The sequence below is a fragment of the Apodemus sylvaticus genome, chromosome 6, assembly GCF_947179515.1.
Source record: "Apodemus sylvaticus chromosome 6, mApoSyl1.1, whole genome shotgun sequence".
Taxonomy (NCBI): domain Eukaryota; kingdom Metazoa; phylum Chordata; class Mammalia; order Rodentia; family Muridae; genus Apodemus; species Apodemus sylvaticus.
In genome coordinates, this window is record NC_067477.1 from 125,839,260 (window position 1) to 125,865,512 (window position 26,253).

Below are 26,253 nucleotides of genomic sequence, written 5' to 3' on the forward strand. Positions count from 1 at the left end.
AACCACATCAGTGTCTGCCCTACAGACATATTCACACATGTATACACATGGATTCCACATAGCCACAAAAAAACACATTTGAAAAAATTCAAGTTGCTTTTTAAAAAAAAGTCCAGCATTTGGTGATAGATACAAACTGAAAGATTCAAGAAGCTTAACTGTAAGATTACTCACAGAGAAACATAGCTATATGCATCTTAATGAAACGATTAATGAAAACAGTCTTAAAACAAACTAAACTAGAGCCTAGCTTCAGAAGAGCATAATGCGGGAAACAGTGCCCCATAGGGTCCTGGATGCCCAAGAGAAAGGAAGAAGTCAGTGAGCCATGTAACACTGTTTTTAAAAAGTATTTTTAAAGATTTATTTTATTTATGTATAAGAGTACACTGTTGCTGTCTTCAGAGACACAAGACGAGGGCATCAGATCCAATTCCAGATGGCTGTGATCCACCATGAGGCTTCTGGAAATTGAACTCAGGACCTCTGGAAGAGCAGAGCCATCTCTCTAGCCCATTTTAAGTATCTTAACAGAAAAGATTTGTTAATTCAGAACTCAAGCTCCAGTAAAAATTCCTAAGTTAATATTTCATTAATGGAAAAAGTAAGCTTTTGCATTCAGAATTGTTTGGCTATGGCCATGAACAAAGGGGCTTAGTGCCTATTTTACATGTCAAAGCAGTCCCCATATATCTAGACATCTCTGTCTCTACTCTCTTGCCTGAGAGCTTTCTTTCTCTCTCTACACACTCCCTTCCCTTGGTGACTGCCTAGGCCTCTGTCCTCTGTCCTTGAGGACAACAATTCTGCATTTGATATAATTGAATATGGCTTGACATGACTCATTTCAAATTTGGACAGATAACTTATCAAGTAAATCTGTAAGAATGTGTGAGCAAGTCTCTCCAGCAGAAGATAATGCTATGGGAGGGAGACTTGGGTTTGAAGAATGAATAAACAGAGGTGGCTACTGGAGGTAAAAAAGGTTTCAGCTTCTCTCTCCTCTGCCTTCTGATGTTGGAATTACGGGTGGGCCACCGAACTCATCCAACCTTTCCATGGATTTCTGGGGGTCCAAATTCCGGTCCTCATATTTGCACAGAAAGTATTTTAACCACCAAGCCATTTTTGTACCCACTCCTGGTCTTTTGTAAGCTAATTGTGAGTTTCCACTCAAGAGGCTAGAGAATCAAGGGAGGGCATACCTGTGAGGAACCATCTAGATTAGATTAGCCTAGACATGCTTATGAAGGATTACATTGATTAGGTTAATCGAAGTGGGAAAATCCACCCTGAAATTGGCAATGTGTGTTAGGGTCAGGCTCCCTGAGAGGAAGCCCCACAATACCACAGTGTGAAGCTATGAAGGTGAAGACATGGAGATCGAGACAGGAAAGCAAGCTAGAGGCATAGCGAGGGCTTGCTTGATTTAGAGGATGTGTACTACAGATGGCAAAGCTGGAGGAAGAAACCACTTAAGCCCCCTGGAAGTCAGATGATTCCACCAATGGAATGATGATGCTGGACATGGAGATGCAGTATTTGGTGGTTACCCTGCTGGATTTTTCTTGTCTTGGTTTTATCATTGCTATGTTCCCACTCTTATCTTTGGACTGGGAATGTTTACTTTGTATATCTATATGCTTGAAGGATGTAAAATGTTTTTAATCATGTTGAAGCTCAGAGTTAGGACATTCCCTGAAATGTCACAAGAGACCTAGAAGTTTTAGAACTGTTAGATTCCAGACACTTTTGAAGTTGGAATGAGCATATTTTTGTGTTAGGAGGTTGCATGAACCTATGCAGACAAATAGTAGAGGACTGTGGATTAAGAATGATGTGTTTGGGGGCCAGCAACATGGCTAAGCAGGTAAAGCTGTCTATTATCAAACATGACTCCTTGAATTTGATTTTCAAGATCCACATCTTGGTCTTCTGACCTCCACACATGTACCTTGGTACTGACACAGTTATATACATATACAAACTAAAGATGTGATAAAAAATATGCTTGATGTGTTTGGGTTAAGTTGACAAGGGGTAGAGGTGTGATCATTAATCCTGTCAAATGACAGGATCTAGGATTACTGAAGGGACTTGTGAACTAAGCTCTAAAGGACCTGAGTTCGGTTCCCAGCACCCACTTCAGGTGGCTCACAACTACCTGTAAGTCCAGCTCCAGAGGGATCTGATGCTTCTGCTCTTGGCAGGCACCTGCACTCCCATGCACAGACTCACATAGCACACATGCACATTTTTAAATTCACTACATTTCAAAATCATGCATCAATGTAACTATTGTATGCAATCACCAAGCACAAGACGACTGTGATGACTAATTAATTTCAATAAAACCGACTTTAAGACAGAGACTACATCCAGATAGAAAAAGACAGGCTTCCTAATGACAAAAAATGTCAAATTATTCAGAAGACATAATAATCTGTTGCAATATCTAATAACAGAACTTCGAACTACACATACTGAAACTGACAGCAGCGGGCATATCAGACAACTCCATAAGTATAAAGAGTACACTTATCTCTCTCAGCTACTGATAGGACAACAAGAAAAAGCTTCAGTGAAGAATAAATGATCTGAGAAATATCATTTATCTTTAGAATTTACAGAACACCTCATGGCCATTAGCTTTTGCAAAATACTGTGTTAAGGATACACATTCTTTTCAAGTACATGATGTGTATTTACCAAAACGGAGAATATTTTGGGTCTCAAATATTAAGTTTATATTGAAGGGAGGAAAATTACCACATGATTTTTGACCATATCAGAATCAAGTTAGAAACCAACAGCTGTAAGCTATTCTAAAACAAGCTGGTCATGTTAATCCTGTCGTACTGGAGACAGAGGCAAGTGGATCTTGTGAGGCTAGCCTGGTCTACAAGGAGAATCCAGGACAGTGAGGGCTGTTACACAAAGAAACTCTTCTCAACAGAACAAGAAAAGAGAAAACAAAACAAAAAGATATTCTAAAACAAAACACGAAAATATTCATATATTTAAGGATTTAATAACCTTCTCCTAAATAATTCACAGGTGAAAATGAAATCATAAAGGGCACTGGAGATATTGTATAGTGAGCAACGGAGATGCACTGACCCTAGAGTGTAAGACAATTAACACAGCACCTGGGAGGGAACAGAAATGTTCATCCAGGAAGCAGAAAACAGGTCTGAGGTTCTGGCCAGGGCTGACCCCTCTGGTACTAAGGTAAGAAACAGAGACCAGAGGAAGCCCTCTCTCTAGAAACCATTATGCCCCTACCAATGAGGCCTAGAGCCTAAAATTCCAACACAGTAAGAAGTGAACTCCTGGAGGCTTCATGTAAGAATGGCTCTTTTGTGAAAACACTGTCCTTTGGAAGACACCTGCAAACATATCTTTATAATCTTTTCTGAGATGAGAGGAAGCAGCATTGTAGTTTTAAAAAATGTTCATTAAAGGATGTCAGATAAGGATGAACTACACCCAGAGAAAGACCTTCTGTGTAAATAGAAAGAACATAAGACAAGATGGCTTCATGACACACGACCATGTGTGGGAAATATATTATGCTGGGGGAGGGGCTATGCCTGTTTCCACATAAAAGAAAAGCTGTGGGTTCTTTCCAAGGTGATAAAAATCAGACACGACGAAGAGAGACCTCCTGAAGACCTTAGCGACAGAGAAGTAAAGGGAGACTAACACAATCAACAAAATAGTTTTGTATACTACAGGATAAAAGAAGAGAAAGACAGCCCTAAAAAGACTCACACTCTGGGGATGCTGAGATTCTGGGACCTTCCATTCCAGCTTCACACTTGACTCTACTTCAACTCCCTCAAAGCTGATTGTTTTAGAGACTTGTTTCCAGAACTACTCACCTATTCAGCCTTTCAGAATGTCATGGTCAAGATGTCAGCTGACCAATGAACATAGCGACTGGAAGGCAAATAATGGCAGCTAGGTCTCCTCTGACGAGTCAACTTTCCTATTTCCCTTTGGGCCCCCAGATGGGAATTCTTCGCCTCAATTCAGCTGGAAGCAGACAGAAGATAATCATTATCCCAGTTCCCTATGTTGGGGTAGATGGTTCTGATTATTTTAGGAATTATAGATATGTTGTCATTTTAGAGGTACTTTACAAATGTAGATTTGGACAGGGAGGGAGCTAAAGAAGTTAAACTCAGGTACTTCTACCTTTCTTCTTTCCTATACTTCCTTCTTAGGTAAAGGGGAAGGGGGCAGAAAAGAAAAAGGGGGATATATAGAAATTATGGAAATTATTATTCATAGAAATTAAAGAAATAGACAAATAGGGATAGGTTGGCAAATGTATTTTTAAGCAAAACATTACATAGCCAGATCTAACATTGTTAGAAGTCTTTATAACTGATACGAAGCTGAAGTTGTAATCTCTTATATTGGTTCAGAATTTACTTATGCAAATTTAAGGTTTTCATTGGTATAAATGTATTATTGATATAAAACTGAGATTAATATTATTATTCCCATGTAGGCATTGTGTCCATATAACACATTTAAGAATAAAAGGAGCTGGGCGGTGGTGGCATAGGCCTTTAATCCCAGTACCTGTGAGGCAGAAGCAGATGGATTTCTGAGTTCTAGGCCAGCCTGGTCTACAGAGTGGGTTCCCGGACAGGGCTACACAGAGAAACCCTGTCTCTAAGAACCAAAAAAAAAAAAAAAAAATACAACAACAGAAGACCAGATAGCAAAGTTGTGGTTGTGGGTTAATTGGTGGTGGGTTAATTAAAAGTGTGTTCCTGAGTTAATGGCCAAGAGTAGTCAATGCTTAACAGTTTAGAGATGCTTTAGGTAGATAGATGGTCTTCAAATGTGTCAGAAGTACACAGAACATGACATTTATTGACATTTCTTTTTTAAAGTTCATTTGACTGGAGACCTGTCTGCTCCTGACAGCACTCCTTTCTTTAATTCAAAAAGGAAATTGAGCATCAATAGAGTTGCTTCAGTTGTGGCAAGACAGTCACCAAGCAAGAATTGCCTCATTTCATCTACAGAAAAATACTGTCCAAAAAAAAGGACACACTATGCAAAATAGTCGACTGATAATCTCTGCCAAGATAGAGTAATTAGCCCTTCAAAATTCTCCATTACCAAGTCTGTCAGATGATCCTGGGCCAGAAGGCTGAAGACTGATGTTCCAACGTTTTGGTGTATAGGCCCTGTTCAGGTGATCAGCAGTCTCTATAAATTGGCTAAGTTTTAGAAGGTATATGTTGTGTTTCTCATACTTTCAGGTAATATTAGTCATTCTTGGATTTCTGATGGGGTTGAAGACTAGTAGGCTCATAGTCAGTTCAAGCTGTTTAGCATTTAGAAAGATGATACAGATTTGAGAGGATGGTTTTCAGATGGGTTACAATTTAAAGCCAGGACTTGAGTCATGTGTAGAATTTTAAGTCTTTTAAGTTCAGATAGACAACAGAGGTACTATTTAATTGATAAAAATTGATGGACTGGGTGTTAGGTCTATCCTGTATATTATAAATTACAAAATGGTAATAATTACACTCAATTGATGTCTGAGATAAAAGAGCCTTTCAATTGGACAGAAAGGGGGAGGAGTTGTGGATACCTCTGGGCTTGTAATTTGATGCTAATTCTACTCCTCTGATGTGCTGCACAAGAGGAGTTGCCTTGTGAACCTTCTCCCCACCCTATCTTTTCAAATAAAGGCTTGAGCCTATGATTGGGCAGGAAGGAGGAGGAGGGGCTGAGAGTTTGTGGGACTAGCTATGGAGGATGCATGGAGAGGCTGCAGAGAGAAGCTCATGGCCTAGAGAAACTGCAAGTTAGATGGAATAATAGAGATGGGAATAGATTAGTGTAGTGGGAGATCAGCCCGATCTAGGCTTATAGCTTATATTGTTACTGATTGAGTTGAGATTTCTTTTACCCGGTTGGAAAAATATAGCAACAACATTTTGTTTGTTGGTTGGTTGGTTGTTTGTTTTCAGTCAGGGTTTCTCTTTGAAGCCTTGGATGTACTGAAACCCTCCCTGTTAACAGGGACTCAACCTTAATCCCATGATCCACCTGCCTTAGACTCCCAAGTTCTGGGACTAAAGATATGTGTCACCATACCTGGCAGTAAAGTTGGTTTTAATGTCATATTTAAAAAACAAAAAACAATATCCTGGAATAGCAAGATGGCACACCAGGTAAACTGGTTAGCCGTTTTAGCATGAGCACCCGACTTTCATTATTCCATGTTTTATGTATACTTTTCATATACAATCACACTGAAAATTCATAGATGGGTATTGCAGTTTCATTAAATAATACGATTTAAGGAAATTAATTACCAATGGTGAGGAAGTTATGTTGGGAAATGGAATATGGGGGCTGGAAAGATGGTTCAGAGTTTAAGAGAATTGTCTGCTCTTCTAGAGGTACTGAGTTCAATACCCAGCAGTCATATGGTGGCTCTTAACCATCTATAATGAGATCTGGTGCCCTCTTCTGGCCTGTAGGCACACATGCAGACAGAACGTTGTATAATAAATAAATCTTAAAAAAGAAAAAGAAAAAGAAAAAGAAAAAAGAATAAGGAATTGAGTCCTAAAATGTGACTGTTCTCCTCCTCCTCCTCCTATGAAGAAAATATACACTACCATTATCCACTTTCTTCAAAAATAAGAATAAACTCCACAAGTAGATGGATTATCCAGGCAGGAATGCTGGTCACCTGAACCACCACTTAAGAGTCACATCGAGGCGGCCAGGATTCTGGGTCTATCTGAGGGAGGAGAAAGCACAGCATTTGTTGATGGTTGGAGGTGGTGGGTGTCCAAGAACTGGAACAAGGTGACGCTCTTTGCCTGTTCCGGAATAATGGAGTAACCATTTTCTCAACAGGAAGGCTATAGGTGCTGCTAGCTTATTTCAGTATTGGACACCGAGTAAGAAGCGAGGGCTACTAAACACACAGAGAGATGCGCTAAGTCTCCTATGGGTGCCTCCGCATCGCAGGCTCTTCCGTCCTGCGCTCCTCCCTCCTGCACCCACCCACCAAAGCACTCACGGATGGGGCTTAGCTGCCGCTGTGCTGGGCAGTCACAGCCAACTAGCAGGGCCCTCTGTCATCCTCCAGGTCGCCCTGACGCCCCAAACCCGAGCTTTACAGCACTGACCCTGTTCTGCTGAGGGTGCGCTAAGCATGCTCTGTGCAATTGGTGCGGGACCCAGGAACCTCCCACTAGGCCCTGAAAGCAGATTCGCTATGAAACTTGGGGCGGGCGGGGTTAAGAGAGCTTGGGGAGTGCGGGTGCGCCTGACCAGTGTCCTGCGCATGCGTTGTCTTCAGGCTTCCTGTGGGCAGGAGTTTGGGAGGCGGGGCATCCGCGTCCCTTGGCAGTGCGGAGCTGGGCAGGTCGGTCCTGACTAGACTAGGAGGTGAGGAGGTGTCGCGCTCTGCCAGGCTGACACGCACCGCGATCCCTGTGTCCCTGGACATCTTCAGGAAGGAATTCGAGTTTTCAGCCTCGGGCTTGGCAGCTCGAGGACTCCTTCGACGCGAGGCTGACCTCGCAGGGCGGCCCGGGACCCCAGTTTGCGGTTTCCCGCAGACTCCCAGTTGTCGGGGTCTTGGGAGCGGCCCGGGGCACCCGGACCCGGAGCACCGCGTTCCCGGGCGAGGGGTTGTCCCGGACCCCGTCGGGCTCGCTCCTACTTGTCAGATCCCTGGGGTCTTTATTCTGTGTCCTGGTGGCGAGGGACAGGTAAAGGTGCCCATGATGCTCAGCAGGTGGAGGAGAAGCCTCGCCCAGGCTCAGAAGTTCGGTTCTCAAGGTAGAATGAGTTAATAGCCTATGTTCTAATAGACAAACAACAGCCCGGGGATAATGTCTTTGTGCAGTGTTTACATTTTCCTTTCATTCCATTCTTATTGCCAAACAGTCTCTTTTTGTTTATCTTTGTCTTTACGAAGTTAATTCTCTAGTGAGAAGTGAAACCACGCAGTCCTTCCCTATCTTAGCGGTTGCATTTATGAAACTTGGTATTTAATATTTAAATAATCCTTACCTGTAAGGGCTGGAGAGATGGCTCAGTGATTAAGTATACTTGTTGCTTTTGATAAAGACCTGGGTTTGGTTTCCAGAGCCCACATGATGGCTCGAAACCATCTTTTTCTCCAGTTCCAGGGGAAGCCAACACCCTGTTTTGACCTCTGTGGGCACCAGGCACACATGTAGTCCATATACATACATGTGGGCAAAACATTCCTACACATAAATAAAAAATTGCTTACATATGTATTTTACTTTTTAAAAAGCTAATCTGTTCACTTAAGGTTGGAGTTAAGAACATCAATAATGGAGCTAGCTCACGGTTTATTGCTAAATGAAGAAGCATTGGCTCAGATCACAAAGGCAAAGGGACCAGTGTTCATCTTTGAATGGTTAAGATTTCTTGATAAAGTCCTAGTTGCTGCCAACAAGGTGAGTATTGCCCACTCCCCACCATAAGATTGACATAAAGAAAGATGAAAATATTGTGTTTTTTTAAATGTTATGAGTCATTCACCTCAGGAAGTGGAGGATGTCATACTATGGGAATTTCTAGCTTATCCGTCTCTTAGTCAGCAGTAAAGCCCAAACCCTGTTTACATCTGCTTGTTGCATGCGTCATATCTGTCTAGGCAGTGCAATGTGACTGGATTTAAACGTCACTGTGCTGGTGTCACTTATAATCCACTTATAATTCCAGTGCCTGGGAAGGCCTGTGCGATAAGAGATTTTTACTTTCCCCTCTACAACCTCTTTGATTCAAACTTGTTTTGTGTATTTTTTTTTTATTTTGTTAATATTAGATGCTTTCCTCTAGTGGGAAAATGTAAGAGTGAATCATAAAAGGTTTTCTGGAAAAGGTGAATTTTACAAACTGAATGTCACAATAGGCTGGTCCTGACCTTATCTTAGTATGTTTCTCTAGACTAATTGTTCCCTAGAAGATGCCTTTCTACTCTGTTGTCTGAAGGGAATGTGGATAATTGTCTGGGACTGAGGAATTGGGATAGGGAGACTAAAGACTTTAACATTCATGATGTAAACATTCACTTAATTCCTATTTTAGTACAGCGACCTCAGTCCACAGTTGTGTCTGATCCTTCTTGTTCAAAGATGTCCTATCTCATGTTTTTTCCAGGACGCAAGCCTCTAGCTTTCTTCTGGAATGGAAGAAAGGAGGGTAGAAAATTTTGTTTGTTTGTTGGCTTTGATTTTACTTTGTCTGACTGCTTTATTAGTTATTCCTGGCTGGCCTGGGGCTCATTGCATATCCCAGACTGGCCTCAAACATTCAGCTGTCTCCCTGCATTAGCTGTCTGAGTGGTGAAATGCTGGGCATGATGGGTGTACACCAGTATAGCCTCTTGGACAGTCAACTAGTAATTCCTTTTATTTCTAGGTGCAGATTTATTCTCGCCTGAAAGACCGAGAATCACTTTTAGGGTCCTGTTGGCTTTCAAGTTTTGTCCAGGTTCCTTTCCTATTGTTGTGGCCACGGATACCCTAGTGACCTTTAACTAGAATTTTCTTTTTGTCTTTTAAACCCCCTGTAACTGGGCATTTGTTGTTTCCCTTCCAAGGAAAAGTCTTTTTGGAGCTGGCACATGACTCACACTGCCTACAGCAATCATCTGGATGTGTTGTATTTGGCTCCCTTCTATCTTTACATGTGGCTTATCCTCTGCTTTAAATACTTAGCCCTCACTGTGTTTTGTTGTGAGAGTTGTCAGTCTTCCTTTTCAGTGATACTCACTCCTATGACTCCTACCACCACTTTACATAACTGCTTTGAAAAGACATCTGGGCTGGCCTGGAGCTCAGCTGCTAGAGTACTTGCCTCCACCATGCAGAAAGCCCTGGGTTTAATTCCTATCGCCACATAGAACAAGTGTATGTGGTGGCCGTTGTAATAATCCCAGCCCTGGGAAGTGGAGGAGTGAGCAAAAGTTCACAGTCATTCTCAGCTACATGGTGGATTCAAGGCTAGCAGAGATTCATTTGTGTTCTCTCTCTCTCTCTCTCTCTCTCTCTCTCTCTCTCTCTCTCTCTCTCTCTGAGTTAACACATTTACACCAATTTATTGATTTCAAACCCATCCTTTGCCAGCCCCCTAAAATCATTCCCTTCCCTTATATCATGTGGATTAGCAACTGTTAAGGGAGTTACCCACAAGCATATCTAGAATTCATTCATTTCCCATCATCTGCCTCTGCAGTGTCTCTCATCTGGGTCATTGTAGTAGGGTTTTAACTGCTCACCATGTGTCTGCCACATATATATATATATGTTGTACAGTTTGAACAGTCCAAGTGAATTGGCAGAATATTTAGAATACAACCCTTCTCTGCTCAGAACAATCACTCGGCATAAATTTAATGCTCTTCAGTGTGTCTGGAGCATCATCTGTTTTCTTATGACTTTATCTTAGACAATTTTCTATTACTCCACCAGCTCCCCTAACCTTGCTGTCCTCAGATATGCGGATCTTACTTCATCTGCAAAGCCTTTCACATCTTGTTCCTGCTCCTCGGATATTTTTTTAAATAGCTGTGTAGCTCACCATTTCACCTTAGAGAGAGGTGTTTTCTCATACCACTCACATATTTATATTCTGTCCCTACCCCAGAATGTAAATTTCATGAGAATGAGGACTTTGTCTATTTTTTTTTTTTGCACTGTTGCTCCCAGGGCCTCCTAGATTAGTACTTGGTATGTAGGAACTGCATCATATTTCTTAAATACATGGGTGATATTGACTAGATATTGATTATGTGTAAATCTTGGAATTATGTTGTGTTGAGTATAGGCTTTTGTAGTAGGATCTGATGATTTTCTTTCTTTCTTTTTTGATTTCTTTAGTTTCTGTTGTTATTTCTCCCTTTTCATTTCTAATTTTGTTAATTTAGATACAGTCTCTGTGCCCTCTCGTTAGTCTGCCTAAGGGTTTATCTTTTTTGTTGATTTCCTCAAAGAACCAGCTCCTAGTTTTGTTGATTCTTTGTATGATTCTTTTTGTTTCTACTTGGTTGGTTTCAGCCCTGTGTTTGATGATTTCCTGCTGTCTACTCCTCATGGGTGTATTAACTTCTTTCTGTTCGAGAGTTTTCAGGTGTGCTGTTAAGCTGCTAGTGTAAGCTTTCTCCAGTTTCTTTTTGGAGGCACTCAGAGCTATGAGTTTTCCTCTTAGCACTGCTTTCATTGTTTCCCGTAAGTTTGGGTATGTTGTGCCCTCATTTTCATTAAATTCTATAAAGTCTTTCTTTCTTTATTTATTTTGGTTTTTAGAGACAGGATTTCTCTCTGTATCCCTGGCTGTCCTAGAACGCACTCTGTAGACCAAGCTGGCCTCTAACTCAGAAATTCACCTGCATCTGCCTCCCAAATGCTGGGATTAAAGGCGTGCACTACCACTGCCCAGCTAAGTCTTTTGATTTCTTTCCTTATTCCTTCCTTGACCAAGTTTTCATTGAGTAGAGCATGGTTTAGCATCCATGTGTATGTGGGTTTTCTGTTGTTTTTGTCACTATTGAAGACCAGCCTTAATCTGTAGTGATCTGATAGGAGGCATGGGATTATGTCAGTCTTCTTTTATCTGTTGAGGTCTGTTTTGTGCCCAATTATATGATCAGTTTTGGAGAAGGTACCATGAGGTGCTGAGAAGAAGATATATTCTTTTGATTTAGGATGAAATATTCTACAGATATCTGTTAAATCCATTCAGTCCATAACTTCTGGTAGTTTCACTGTGCCTCTGGTTTAGCTTGTGTTTCCCTGATCTGTCCAATGATGAGAGTGGGATGTTGAAGTCCCCCACAATTATTGTGTGAGGTACCATGTGTGCTCTTTGCTTTAGTGAAGTTTCTTTTTTGAATGTGGGTGCCCTTACATTTGGGGCATAGATGTTCAGAATTGAGAGTTCATCTTGGTCGGTTTTTCTTTTGATGAGTATGAAATGTCCTTTTATGTCTTTTCTGATGACTTTTGGTTGAAAGTCTATCTTATTGGACATTAGAATGGCTATTCCAGCTTGTTTCCTGGGACCATTTTCTTGAAAAATTGTTCTACAGCCTTTTACTGTGAGGTAGTGATTATCTTTGACACTGAGTTGCGTTACCTGTATGCAGCAAAATGCTGGGTCCTGTTTATGTATCCAGTATGCTATTCTATGTCTTTTTACTGTGGAATTGAGTCCATTGATATTAAGAGATATTAAGGAAAAATGATTGTTGCTCCCTGTTAATTTTTATGTTATTTTTACATTTGTGTCGTTATCTTATTTTGGGTTTGTTGAAAGAAGATTACTTTTTTGGCTTTTTTAGGGTGTAGTTTCCCTCCTTATGTTGGCGTTTTCCATCTATTATCCTTTCTAGAGCTGATTTGTGGAAAGATACTATGTAAATTTGGTTTTATCATGGAATATCTTAGTTTCTCTGTCTATGGTGATTGAGAATTTTGCTGAGTATTTTAGTCTGGGCTGGCATTTGTGTTGTCTTAGGGTCTGTATGAGATCTGCCCAGGATCTTCTAGCTTTCTTGGTCTCTGGTGAGAAGTCTGGTGTGATTCTGATAGGTCTGCCTTAATATGTTACTTGGCCTTTTTCCCTTACTGCTTTTAGTATTCGTTCTTTGTTTAGTTCCTTTGGTGTTTTGATTATTATGTGCAGGGAGGACTTTCTGATCTGGTTCAATCTGTTTGGAGTTCTGAAGGCTTCTTGAATATTCATGAGCATCTCTTTAAGTTAGGGAAGTCTTCTTCTATAATTTTGTTGGAGATATTTACTGGCCCTTTAAATTGTAAATCTTTGCTCTCTTCTATACCTATAATCCTTAGGTTTGGTCTTCTCATTTTGTCCTGGATTTCCTGAATGTTGGATTATAAGCTTTTTGCATTTTGCATTTTCTTTGACTGTTGAGTTTTCTATGGTATCTTGAGTTATCTATTGGTATCTATGGTATCTTGAGTTATCTGTTGTATCTATGGTATCTGTTGAGTTTTCTATGGTATCTTCAGCACCTGAGAGTCTTTCTTTTGTCTCTTGTATTCTGTTATTGATGTTTGCATCTATGACTCCTGATTTCTTTCCTAGGTTTTCTATCTCCAGAGTTGCCTCCCTTTGTAATTTCTTTATTGTTTCTACTTCCACTTTTAGATGCTGGATGGTTTTGTTCAGTTCCTTCACTTGTTTGTTTGTGTTTTCCTGTACTTCTTTTAGGGATTTTTGTGTTTCCTCTTTAAGGGCTTCTGCCTGTTGATCCATGATCTCTTGTATTTCTTTAAGGGAGTTGTTTATGTCCTTCTTGAAGTCATTTCCCAGAGTCATGAGCTGTTGCTTTTCCAGAGTGTTGGGCTATCCAGGACTTGATGTTGTGGTAGAACTCGGTTCAGATGATGCCATGATGCCTTGGTTTCTGTTGCAGTGTTCTTGCATTTGCCTTTTGCCATCTGATGATCTCTGGTATTTGCTGGTCTTGCTGTCTCTGACTGTGGCTTATCTGTCCTGCAAGCCTGTGTACCTGTACTCCTGGGAGACCTGTTATCTCTGTGTGCACAGGTATGTAGGCACTCGTGGGAGACCAGCTCTTTCCTAGTGGTATTTGTGTATGTAGCTCTCTAGCCCAGGATCAGATCTGGGTGCAGATGTTAATTGGAAGACTTCTATCCCAGGCTGCTTCTGGGCTCTTGTGTCCTCCAGGTTCCAGAAGGGTTCCTCTGAGCAGCAGGGTTGGTGCTTCCTGTGCTCTCAGTCCTCTACGCACTCCTGGCTGCTTAGCTATCTCCCTGCACCACCTGCATATGGTGCACTGTGGCAGAGGATGGTCCCCAGCCAGAGACAGAAACCAGAAGGCTCCTGCCTGAGGGTTCCGGCTAGGTACCTCTGAGCAGCAGTCTTGGTCCTATCTGTCCCCTCAGGCCTCTCCACACTCCTGGGTGCTTAACTACCTCCCTACACCACCTCCATATGGTGTTCTATGTCAGAGGATGATCCCCAGCTATAAACAGAACTGTTTATACTTTCTTTACACAAAATATTAATTTACAAATATTTTCTCAATAACCTGTGAGCTGACTTAAGAGAGGGTGTTTTGTTTTGTTTTGTTTTGTTTCTGCCCTGTGGTTTGAGAATACGGTCTATCATGGGGGCGGTGAGTGGAGGAAGATGTGGTGGTAGTCCAGGGAACAGAGAGAAGACAGAAAAGAATGCTAGGCTGTACTTCCTTATTCTTTGTTTTTTTTAATTTTTTTATTGATATATTTTTATTTACATTTCAAATGATTTCCCCTTTTCTGGGTCCCAACTCCCCGCAAGTCCCATAAGCCCTCTTCCCTCCCCCTGTTCCTCCATCTCCCACTTCCTACTTCCCTGTTCTGGAATTCCCCTATACTCTTGCACTGAGTCTTTCCAGAACCAGGGGCCACTCCTCCATTCTTTTTGAACATCATTTAATATGTGGATTATGTCTTGGGTACTCAAAGTTTCTAGGCTAATATCCACTTATCAGTGAGTGCATACCATGATTGGTCTTTTGAGACTGGGTTACCTCACTTAGTATGATGTTCTCCAGCTCCATCATTTGTCTAAGAATTTCATGAATTCATTGTTTCTAATGGCTGAATAGTACTCCATTGTGTAAATATACCACATTTTTTTGTATCTATTCCTCAGTTGAAGGACACCTGGGTTCTTTCTAGCTTCTGGCTACTACAAATACTGGAGCATGTGTCCTTATTGTATGTTGAAGAATCCTCTGGGTATATGCCCAGGAGTGGTATAACAGGGTCCTCAGGAAGTGTCATGCCCAGTTTTCTGAGGAACCTCCAGACAGATTTCCAAAGTGGTTGCACCATCTTGCAATCCCACCAGCAGTGGAGGAGTGTTCCTCTTTCTCCACATCCTCGCCAACACCTGCTGTCTCCTGAGTTTTTGACCTTAGCCATTCTGACTGGTGTGAGGTAAAATCTCAGGGTTGTTTTGATTTGCATTTCCCTAATGATTAATGATGTTGAACATATCTTAAGGTGTTTCTCAGCCCTCCAAAGTTCTTCAAGTGAAAATTCTTTGTTTAGCTCCGTACCCCACTTTTTAATGGGGTTATTTGGTTCTCTGGGTTCTACCTTCTTGAGTTCTTTGTATATATTAGATATTAGCCCTCTGTTGGATTTAGGGTTGGTGAAGATCCTTTCCCAATCTCTTGGTTGACTTTTGGTCCTTTTGACAGTGTCCTTTGCCTTACAGAAACTTTGTAGTTTTATGAGGTCCCCTTTGTCAATTCTTGATCTTAGAGCGTAAGCTATTGGTGTTCTATTCAGGAACCTTTCCCCTGTGACCATGTCCTCAAGGGTCTTCCCCAGTTTCTTTTCTATTAGTTTCAGTGTGTCAGGTTTTATGTCGAGGTCCTTGATCCATTTGGAGTTAAGCTTGGTACAAGCAGATAAGAATGGATCGATTCGCATTCTTCTGCAGGCTGACCTCCAATTGAACCAGCACCACCAGACTATGGATCTTTAAGGTTATTTCTGCAACACTGGATGACTGGGTTTCCTCTGGCACAGATTACTGTTATGCTGCCTTCCTCTTTTGTGCCTTTGGAGCCATGTTCAGTCTTGCCTCAAGCAATGTTATACTTAGGTTGTCAAGGTCATCCAGGTGTTCTCTGTCTGCTCTATTATGGAGCGCAGATGGTGTGGTGGGGGCCACTCCCTCTGTTGATTCTTACCTAGGACGCAGGTCCCCGGACAGACTGGCTGGCAGACAAACCACCTATGTGCTCAGTTACTTGGCGCAGGCAGACCCCTGGTGCTTTGCACCACCAGAGATCTAAAGCTCAGGGTGATACAGTACCTAGTGACCCTTTTCTGTCCAGGCAGGCAGCAAATATGGCTGCGGGGCTTCTCTCCTTCCACAGCTCTCTGGGCAGGACACAGGCCCCACGCCCGGCAGGCTGGCTGACAAATTGACTATGTGCTTAGTTCTTTGGCGCACGCAGACCCCTGGTGCTTTGCACCACCAGAGATCTAAAGCTTTCCTAATGTGGATTACATTAATTAGTTCTGGAATTTAAAACATTTATGTTAGGATTTGTTGTTCCTTAAAGAACAATGTCCATGCATTGCCTTGCCGGCAGTTTTGAAAACTGTTCATATGTTTTGTGCAGTTCTTTGGGTATTGCAGGAGAGCATCAGTTTGGTTGTGTTCCTCCATCTGTGGAATAGAGTCTGCATATAATTTACTTTCTGCCTTGTTTTTGATCCTAGTGCCTTCTGGAACTACAGAATGAAGCTGTGTTCATGTGGACTGTTGAACTAGAAAATATAGCTATCCTCTGCTTTAAGGCTTTGGAAAACTCAAATTATGGGGTATGAGTCACAGTATCTAAACTACTAGGAACAGTCATGGCTACAGCATTGATGCCTAAACAGGCAAGAGGTACTGTTGTTGGCTAACCCTGCATTGGACTATTGTAGGCATTAGAAGGCTTAGAAAATGCTTTCTTCTGGGGCTGGAGAGAAAGCTCAGAGGTTAAGAGCACTGACTGCTCTTCTGAAGGTCCGAGTTCAAATCCCAGCCACCACATGTGTCTCACAATCATTTATAATGATATAATAATAAATAAACCTTTAAAAAAAAGAAAGAAAAAATGTTTTCTTCTAAATTAGTTATGACTTATGGAGACTACTTTAAAGGCATCTAAATCATTACATACCTTTTTCACCAAACAAAAGAACTAAATGACACTCCCTGATACATTTTTTTTTGTGACAGTGGTGTACACGTTAACATGAGCATATTTTTCTCATATTTATGAAATGATTTGTATCATGTTTATAGGAGTCTGGCATCTTATGTGCTGCTATCCTTCAGTCTCTGCTATGTAGATATCATTCTTCTTTTTTTATCTTTTAATCAATATAGGGCTTAGCTGAAAACAAGAGCACTTTAGGGCCTAAGGAGGTTCGCAAGTCTGCTCTGACCCTGGTTATGGGAGCTCTTGACAACCCAAACCCCATTTTAAGGTGTGCGGCAGGGGAATCCCTCAGAAGAATGGCTCAGGTGTTGGGAGAAGCATCTTTTATTGCCAGGATGGCCCAGTATAGCTTTGACAATACGTGCGTCTCTTGCCCATCTTCTCCACTAGTCTAAGGTGTCTCTTAAGCAGACCATGTTACCTAGACTGTACTTTCCACATGGCTTACAGCATGTGACATGTTTTTGTTCTTGTTGCTTTCCATAATCTCAAACTTTAATTCAGTAATTTAGTGACCTCTAGATTCTGGGAGAGATGTAATATGTTAAGAGCTTTGAAGGAGGACATGGAAGCCTTAGTCAAGACTTTGCACAGGCACCTGCAGCTGTGCCCGCCTCTCTGCCTCCTTTAATTCCGTTCACTCTGTTACTTACTCACTTCTTGGAGTAATACCTCACTTTAGGGGAGAAAAGAATAAAGTTACACTTTAAGGCTTTTAAGAATTATTGTGCATGTCAGTTATGAAGAGTGACCTCAGAGAGTCAAACAAGTGTGACTAAGGTGAGGAATGTGGCTTTTAATATTGTTACTTGAAGTTAAAAAAACAACCAAAAGGCCAAGAAATAACACAAGTCATATAAATTACCATTCTTAAGTCATATATTTTGAACAGTAAACATTAATCCACATCATAATCATTAAAAAGAAAGAATTGAAAGTAAGGATTAATGAATAAAAGCAGTTTCTGAATACTTACATTTTGAGAATACTTTTTTTTAATTGAATATCGTCTTCATATACATTGCCAGTAATAAAACCTTTCCCGATTTCCCCCCTCCCCAAAGACCCCCAACCCCTCCTCCTACCCCTCCCTCCATATATATGCCCCTCTACCCAACTCACTTTGAGAATACTTTTTTTAAAACCAGTGGTAGACCTCTTGGTTATAAGATGATGACACTGTTGGCAGGTAAAAACCCTGAAAAAGCTACTCAAGGAAAGAGGGATTTACTTCTGTCACTAATTGCGGATGATGGTCCCTCCTCCAGGAAGGGCATGGTGGCAGGACTGTGAGGCAGCTGGCTCCATGCTGCCCTTAATTAGGAAGTAGAGAGGGTTTGCTCTCAACATGATTGCTTTGCTTACTGAATAGTTGAAGTATTTCTTCTCCAAATTCTCAATACTGTTAAGTAGTTATTTTACATCAGATTTTAATACTTACTTTGAAAAACAGTGTAAAATATCTCAGTAACTTGTTAATTGCATTATGATATTTTAATGCTTTGCTAGTACTTTGTTAAAACTTTTTAAAATTAATTTCTGTATTTTCACTTCTGTATTAGCACAAGAGTATTAATTAGATGCTATATCTGTGCTATTTTGAACATTTCTGCTCAATGTTGTGTTTATGTGATGGCTATATACAGTGTCCAATGATCATTGCATACTTGACACTTTAAATTGATGAGTTTTAAAGCCAGGTGTGATGGCTCATCCCTGTAATAGCAGCAGCATTTGGAAGGCTAAGACAGGATTGCCACGAGTTTGTGGCTAGCCTGGGTAATTAATTAGCTTTACATAATAAATACATCTCAATTAAATTATTATAAAATGTATATACAATATTTAATTTTATAATTTATTATGTATATACTAGAGGCTGGAGAAATGGCCTAGCAATTAAAAGCATTTCTGTTTTTTTGGAAGACCCAAATTCAATGTCCAGAACCTACATCAGGCAGCTTACAACTTCCCGTAACTCCACCTTTGGGAATCCAGTGCCCTCCACTGCTTTCTGTGAGTATCCACACTTAATTCACACTCTCATGTCAAAAAAATAAATCTTTTACATATACATCTAAAATATATGTAGAAATTTTCCTGTTTTATAAAGAGTCTGATTGTAATTATAAGCAGCTGTGGCATATCCCAGTGATAGAATGCTTGCTTAGTGTACACAAGACCCTGGATCTAGTCCCCAGCACTTCAGAAACAAGACAAAATATAGGAAATTTCTTAAGTAAAGTAAGAAATATTTTGTGTATTCTCAGAATGCAGGTTTTTTCTTTGTGGTACTGGGGATTGAACCCAGGACTTTGTACACACTAAGCACATTCTCTGCCTCTGGGCCACACCCTCAGTCCCACAAATACTATTTATAAATTTCTTGTTCAAAGTCAGTTATAAAGACCCTTAGAGCATTAGGTTCCAGAATAGTTTCCCATTTTGCATGTGTGGTTGCTTAGACTGTTAGGAGAGGACAATGGTGATAACAATCCCTGTTGTGCCATCTTTCTCAGGTTGAAGTTCATAACTGTATGACTGGTGATTATTTTTCTTCTCTGGTAGAACCTTCAAGGACTATGAAAGTTAGCTAGTAGTGATGCAGCTTCTAGGTCCATACCAGTGTGCTGTGTTACCCTGCTCTATCACTCCAGCGTGTTGTGTCTTCAGCAGTAGGATCTGACAAGTTCTGGAGGGCAACCTGGAACACTGGCAAAAGCCTGTAATGTTCAGGGAAGGAGTGTCTATGGGACCTCAGTGGCCAGTGACTTTAGAAGTAACTCATACCTGGCATTGGGCTCTTCTTAGCCTCTAGGAGGAGCATTGTTGCCCTGTTATAGCGTAACTGCATTTTAATGCTCTGCGTGTGTTTGTTCATATATATACATATATATGTATATATATGTATACATATATATGTATCCAGTTATTCCTGGAGTAGTTTTCTAACCTTTTTTGTTTCTCGAACATTTTACATTTAAGCAAATGTAGCTGCAGTGAAACTTTAAAAGTATACACATGGAAACCATTCACAGAGGTTTAGCAATTAGCAATTAGAAGGCTAAGCATTTAGAAGGCTAATGAGGATCACAAGTTCAAGGCCATCCCAGGATGCAATAAGACTCTAACTCAAAATATATTGAAGATATTTCCATGAATATAACAATTTAGGATTCTTGATTCAGTATAGTGAATTGTTTTCTCCAACTAAAATGCAATTATGTTTTATCTTAGACTTGGTCTCTTCATTCACTTGTCCTGAGAGTGGATTCTAGTGGCCCAATGTACCGTGGGTACTTGGAACCCACGCTGTCCCTGGTTGTTACCTTGCTGCTGACAGTTCCACCTTCACACACAGAAGTTCACCAGTGTTTGGGCAGATGCTTGGGGGCCACCATAACTACTGTTGGACCAGAGCTGCAGGGTAAGCAAATTCATCTTCAGTTAAAGGGAGTGCCTGGACAAGTACTGTTCCGCTGGTTTTCTCAATATCACCATTGTGTTGCTTGCAAAGCATTTTAATAATTATCATCTACCATACATTTTGTTTTCCAAAATGTGGCACTCAATGTTTTATATGTGCCATTTTTAAAATAATATGGATGTGATGGTTCCTATGTGCTTGGCCCAGGGAGTGGCACTATTAGTAGGTGTAGCATTGTTGGAGGGAGTCTGTCATAGTCCAATGGGCTTAAATTCCCTCAACCTAGCTGCCTGGGAGTGAGTCTTCTGCTAGCAGCCTTCAGATAAAGATGTAGAACTTTCAACTCCTCCTGTACCATGCCTGCCTGGATGCTGCCATTTTCCCACCTTGATGATACTGAACTTGTAAGTCAGACCCAATTAAATGTTGTGCCTTATAAGACTTGCCACAAGGTCATGGTGTCTGTTCACAGCAGTAAAACCCTAATTAAGACAGCAGGCAAACCAGAGCAGGTGTCAGGGTTTTACTGGCAGTTGTAGAGGGCTTAGACCTCTCTATGTAGAGCAGGCTGTCCTTGAATTTGCAGTCTCTGGATTGCTTGGATTAAAGGTATGCATCACCACTCCTGGGTAAAGCATTTTTAAAAGTCTTGAACAGAGAAAACATTTTAAATGAAAGTCTACTTGGACATCTCCTCCACCCCTCCCCCCACAAAAAATGGAAAGGAAGTTCTTTTAGTCTGGGATGCCAAATACTGCCTCCATGAGCTTACTCTTTGATTTTACCACCCCTAACGGTGTGTTACCTGTCACTGAGGCAGCTAGTTCAGAGGAAAGGTTCATAGAAGGTTGACTGCTGCTGTACTTGGAACTGGATCTTCCTGATGGTGACTTCAACCTGAATTCAGTGAGTCATGACTGGACCCTGAATGCATACACTCAGAATTCCTGCTTCCCTTTCTGTTTATTTTATGTCTTGAGGAGGTCAACTTCAGGTCTCTGAAGAAGGAAATTGAAGAAGGCCTCAAAAAATGGAAAAATCTTCCATGCTCTTGGATTGCCATGATTAATATAGTAAACATGGCCATCTTTCCAAAAGCAATACACAGAATCAATGCAATCTCCATCAAAACCCCAACTCAGTCCTTTATAGAGTTAGAAAGAGCAATTCTCAAATATATCTGTAATAACAAAAAACCCAGGATAGCTAAAACTGTTCTCAACAGTAAAAGAACTTCTGGGGGAATCAGAATCCCTTACCTCAAGCAGTACTACAGAGCAGTAGTGTTAAAATATGCATGGTATTGATATGGTGACAGGCAGGTAGATCAATGGAATAGAACTGAAGACCCAGAAATGAACCCCCACAGCTATGGTCACTTGATCTTTGACAAAGGAGCTAACGCCATCCAGTGGAATAAAGATAGCCTTTTCATCAAATGGTGCTGGTTCAACTGGAGGTCAGCATGCAGAAGAATGCAAATTGATCCATTCTTATCTCCTTGTACTAAGCTCAAGTCCAAGTGGATCAAGGACCTCCACATAAAACCAGACTCACTGAAACTAATAGAACAGAAACTGGGGAAGACCCTTGAGGACATGGGCCAAGGATAAAATATCCTGAACAGATCACCAATAGCTTATGCTCTAAGATCAAGAATTCACCAAATGGACCTCATAAAATTGCAGTTTCTGTAAGGCAAAGGACACTGTCAATCGGACAAAATGGCAACCAAAAAATTGGGAAATATTTTCAGAAACCTTACATACGACAGAGGGCTAATATCCAATATTTAAAAAAAAGTAAAGAAGTTAGGCTTCAGAGAGCCAAATAACCCTATTAAAATATTGGGTACAGAGCTAAACAAAGAGTTTTCACCTGAAGGATTTAGAATGGCTGAGAAGCACTCTGGAAATCAGTCTGGCGGTTCCTCCGAAAACTGGGCACCTCACTTCCAGAAGATCCTGCTATACCACTCCTGGGCATATACCCAGAGGATTCCCCACCATGTAATAAGGATACATGCTCTACTATGTTCATTGCAGCCCTATTTGTAATTGCCAGATGCTGGAAAGAACCCAGGTATCCCTCAACAGAAGAGTGGATGCAAAAAATGTGGTATATCTACACAATGGAGTACTATTCAGCCATTAGAAATAATGAATTCATGAAATTCTTAGGCAAATGGATGGAGCTAGAGAACATCATACTAAGTGAGGTAACCTAGACTCAAAAGGTGAATCATGATATGCACTCACTAATAAGTGGATATTAACCTAGAAACCTGGAATACCCAAAACATAATCTACACATCAAATGAGGTACAAGAAGAAAGGAAGAGTGGCCCCTTGTTTTGGAAAGACTCAGTGAAGCAGTATTCAGCAAAACCAGAACGGGGAAGTGGGAAGGGGTGGGTGGGAGGACAGGAGGAGAGAAGGGGACTTACGGAACTTTCTGGGAGTGGGGGGGGCTAGGAAAGGGGAAATCATTTGAAATGTAAATAAAAAATATATTGAATAAAAAAAATAATGTAAAAAAAAAAGAAATTTTCAACATCATTAGTCATTAGGGAAATGCAAATCAAAACAAGCCTGAGATTTCAACTCAGACCAGTCAGAATGGCTTAGATTAAAAACTCAGTAGACAGCAGGCATTGGTGAGGATGTGGAGAAAGAGGAATACTCCTCCACTACTGTTGGGATTGCAAGAAGATTCAACCACTCTGGAAATCAGTCTGGTAGTTTCTCAGAAAACTGGGCATGACCCTTCAAGGGGACCCTGATATACCATTTCTGGGCATATACACAGAGGTTTTTCCAGCGTGTCATAAGGATACATGCTATATGTTCATAGCAGCCCTATTTATAATAGCCAGAAACTTGAAAGTACCCAGATATCTCTCAACAGAGCAATGGATATAGAACATGTGATATATTTACACAATGGAATTATACTCAGCAATTAAAAACAATGAATTCATGAAATTCTTAGGCAAATAGTTGGAACTGGAAAATAGGATCCTAAGTGAGGTAACCCAATCACAAAAGAACACACATGGAATAATGTGTCACTAATAAGTGGATATTAGCCCAGAAGCTCTGAATCCCAAGACACAATTCACATATCAAATGATTTCCAAGAAGAAGGAAGGAGAGGGCCCTGGTCCTGGAAAGGCTTGATGCAACAATGTAGGAGATTACCAGGACAGAGAAGTGCGAGGGGGTTGACTGGTGAATGGTGGGAGGGAAGAGGGCTTATAAGAGTTATGGGGAGGGAGGAACTGGGAAAGGGGAAATCATTAGGAATGTAAACAAAGAATGTAGAAAAATAAAAAATATGTAATATAATTTCCTTCATTTCCTCTATAAGGTTTTATTATTAGACAAACAGTATTTAAAGTTGTCATAATGAAAGTAGAGTTGTATTTGTTGAGTAGAGAACCACAGAATGAGAAATCCTATGGTTCTTTAGCCAGAAGACTGGTGGTTATAAAGGATAGTATGATTTTTTTTTAAGTAATTCATTTCTAAGACCTAAATTTTTACCTTGCAAATACAGTTGTGTTTCAAAGTCATATTTGTGGACTATATGGGTGGTTTTTTTTAAAAAAAAAAAAAAACAATCTGAATAATGATTTGAAGAAGGGTTTAGCTGGAAGATGACTACTTTCTGAGAGTCTTTTTGTGACACTAATAGCATAGTTACATTTAATGTTATCTTTTATTTTCCTGTTAGGAAATGCAGCCACCATTTCCACCATCCGCTCCTCTTGCTTGGTGGGTTGTGCCATCACCCAGGACCACTCTGATTCTCTGCTTCAGGCAGCTGCCATCTCTTGCCTTCAAGAGCTTCACATGTTTGCCCCACGACACGTCAATCTGTTCAGCCTTGTTCCAAGCCTTTGTGTGAGTATACAGTCATTCACCATTTTCTATCGAGAGCTTTAAATTGTCTTTGTCCAAAGACCAAACTGGACTAAAACACAAACATACTGGCTGGATTATATGTTTTAGTGTTTAAGTTTCAATAGTTATCTTCTTTTCTTTTATTTACTTTTGTTTTAAATTTTAAGAAATAATTTGATGAACTGCTTATTTCCTAGCTAAGAACTTGCTGTGTGTGTTCCCATTCTCTTAGAACTGTATTTCTTAGCACTTGATTGATGGCTTCTGAGATCTGCTGATGTCATTGCAATGTTCAATGTGTCCATTCAGCAAATATTTATGGATTGCCTGTTAGATGTAAGGTACAAGGCAGACTACTGCAGACAGTTATATAAATAAGACAAGATTAGCCTTTGTCATGAGGCTTAAGCTAAGGAGACCGTTAACAATAGCTATTTACAAAGAAGGTAAGAGCTAGGAAGGCTGTAGAACATTGGTAAAAGGTTGAGGATATTGCTCGTGATAAAGCACTTGTGTAGCGTTTAGAAGGCCCTGGCTTTGATTCTCAACAAACAGAAAACAGAAAAGAAAAGGCATACACTTCCCATAAGGAGTATATAACACAGGGCCTATCATAAGCCAGACATTGAGAAATTAGTTTCCTGAAAAATAGTACTTAAGATATGTTATGTAGAATAGGATTTAGTGTGAAGACCAGCACAGTACCAGAGTATTCATTGGGAAAAGTAGGACGGCCTCTATATGAGAAGTATGATGTGCTTAAAGGTGTGGTTAAACCTGGAAGAGGTGAAAGTATGGACAGTGGAAAGCAAGTTGGGAAAGCAAGGATAGCTAGCCAGGGGCCAGATCATGCAGATGTTCATAGATAGTAAAACCTTGGAGTTAATTCTGTAACAAGGAACTTGAAAGGCAGGTGACATGATTAGATCTGTACTTTCTCCATTCTGTCCTCGATGCATAATGGAGACTGTATTCTCCTTTACAGTAAGCTAAGAATCTTGGTATTGTAGGAGAATGATGATAACAGTTGTTTTAGGTTGTTTGTAATTAGAATAAGGGGGAAAAGGATGGTTTCAAATGACATTTAGGAGGAAGAATTGACAGAATGAGTTGATTAATTGGCCCTGAAGGAAAAGCAAGAAGCTGTTTTAGGTTCTGTCCTGAGCATGGTGATGGAATTTCCTGTGATTGGCATTGTTGGGCAGGGTTGGGAGGAGTGGAATACCATTATTTGGTTATAGGTGTGTGACTGATTACATGAGCCTGGAGCTCATTTAAAAAATGAGTGGATTAAGTTAGGGGGTGGTAGCTCATGTCTTTGATCCCAGCACTTGGAAGGCAGAGGGCAGGCAGATCTCTGTGAGTTCTAGGCCAGCCTGGTCTACAGTGAGTTCCAGGACAGCTGTAGCTACAGAGAGAAACTTTTTGTCTTAAATCAAACCAAGCAAACAAACAAAAGGCTGGATTGGAGAAATTGGTTTGGTATTGTAAGTCGTTTAGATGACCAATGGGAGTAGATGAGATCAGAGAGAGTGCTGAGTGAGAAACCCACCATGGTAGATTTATAAAATAAAAGAAGACTCTCAGTGAACTGAGAGGAAGTGGGAAGGGGAACAGGAGGATAGCAGTGATATAAGAAAGACTGAAGGAAAGTAGAGGGTGTATTCACACAAGCCAAACGCAGTAGAGGAGCAGGTAGCTGTATCAAATACTGACAAGGCCTGAGGAGAGCTGCAATATGCCCTTCGACCTTTGTCACATGATTGTTCATAGCAAGAACTTGCTGGAAGAATGATGGCAGTAAGAGTCAAAGTGATTATTTTAGAGATGGAGCACAAGTAGAAAGTCTGCATAGACGTTTTCAATGTTGGAGCTGGAACAATGGCTCAGTGGTTAAGAGCATCAGCTGCTCTTCAGAGGACCCAGGTTCAATTTCCAGCACTCATGTGATGGCTAACAATTGTCTGTAACTCCAGGTCCAGGCGACCCAACATCCTTTGTGGACTCCTCAATTACTGGCTGCACATGGTACACAGAACTAAATGTAGTCAGAACACCCCTACACATAAAATAAAAATAACAAATAAAATGTTACCCTTGAGTCATTTGAACTGTATTTC

The 26,253-nt window shown here is 40.7% G+C and overlaps 1 protein-coding gene and 1 long non-coding RNA gene across 3 annotated transcripts in view; one reads left to right on the forward strand and one right to left on the reverse strand.

Moving 5' to 3' along the window:
* Positions 1 to 499: 499 nt before the first annotated feature.
* On the reverse strand, positions 500 to 7,197 carry LOC127687606 (uncharacterized). 2 transcript variants are annotated; one of them, XR_007978421.1, is made up of 4 exons: positions 7,073 to 7,197; positions 6,663 to 6,787; positions 3,885 to 4,038; positions 500 to 526 (listed from the first exon to the last, which is right to left on the reverse strand). It is a non-coding gene; the product is annotated as an uncharacterized LOC127687606 (long non-coding RNA). The 2 variants fall into 2 exon arrangements; XR_007978422.1 differs by lacking the exon at positions 6,663 to 6,787.
* Positions 7,198 to 7,207: 10 nt separating this feature from the next.
* LOC127687999 (HEAT repeat-containing protein 5B-like) overlaps positions 7,208 to 26,253 on the forward strand; it is a 257,762-nt gene continuing 238,716 nt past the window's right edge. Inside the window, 6 exon segments of the mRNA XM_052186758.1 lie at positions 7,208 to 7,420; positions 7,546 to 7,769; positions 8,342 to 8,489; positions 16,311 to 16,412; positions 18,728 to 18,817; positions 20,039 to 20,228. Coding sequence (XP_052042718.1) covers positions 7,208 to 7,420; positions 7,546 to 7,769; positions 8,342 to 8,489; positions 16,311 to 16,412; positions 18,728 to 18,817; positions 20,039 to 20,228 — 967 coding nt within the window.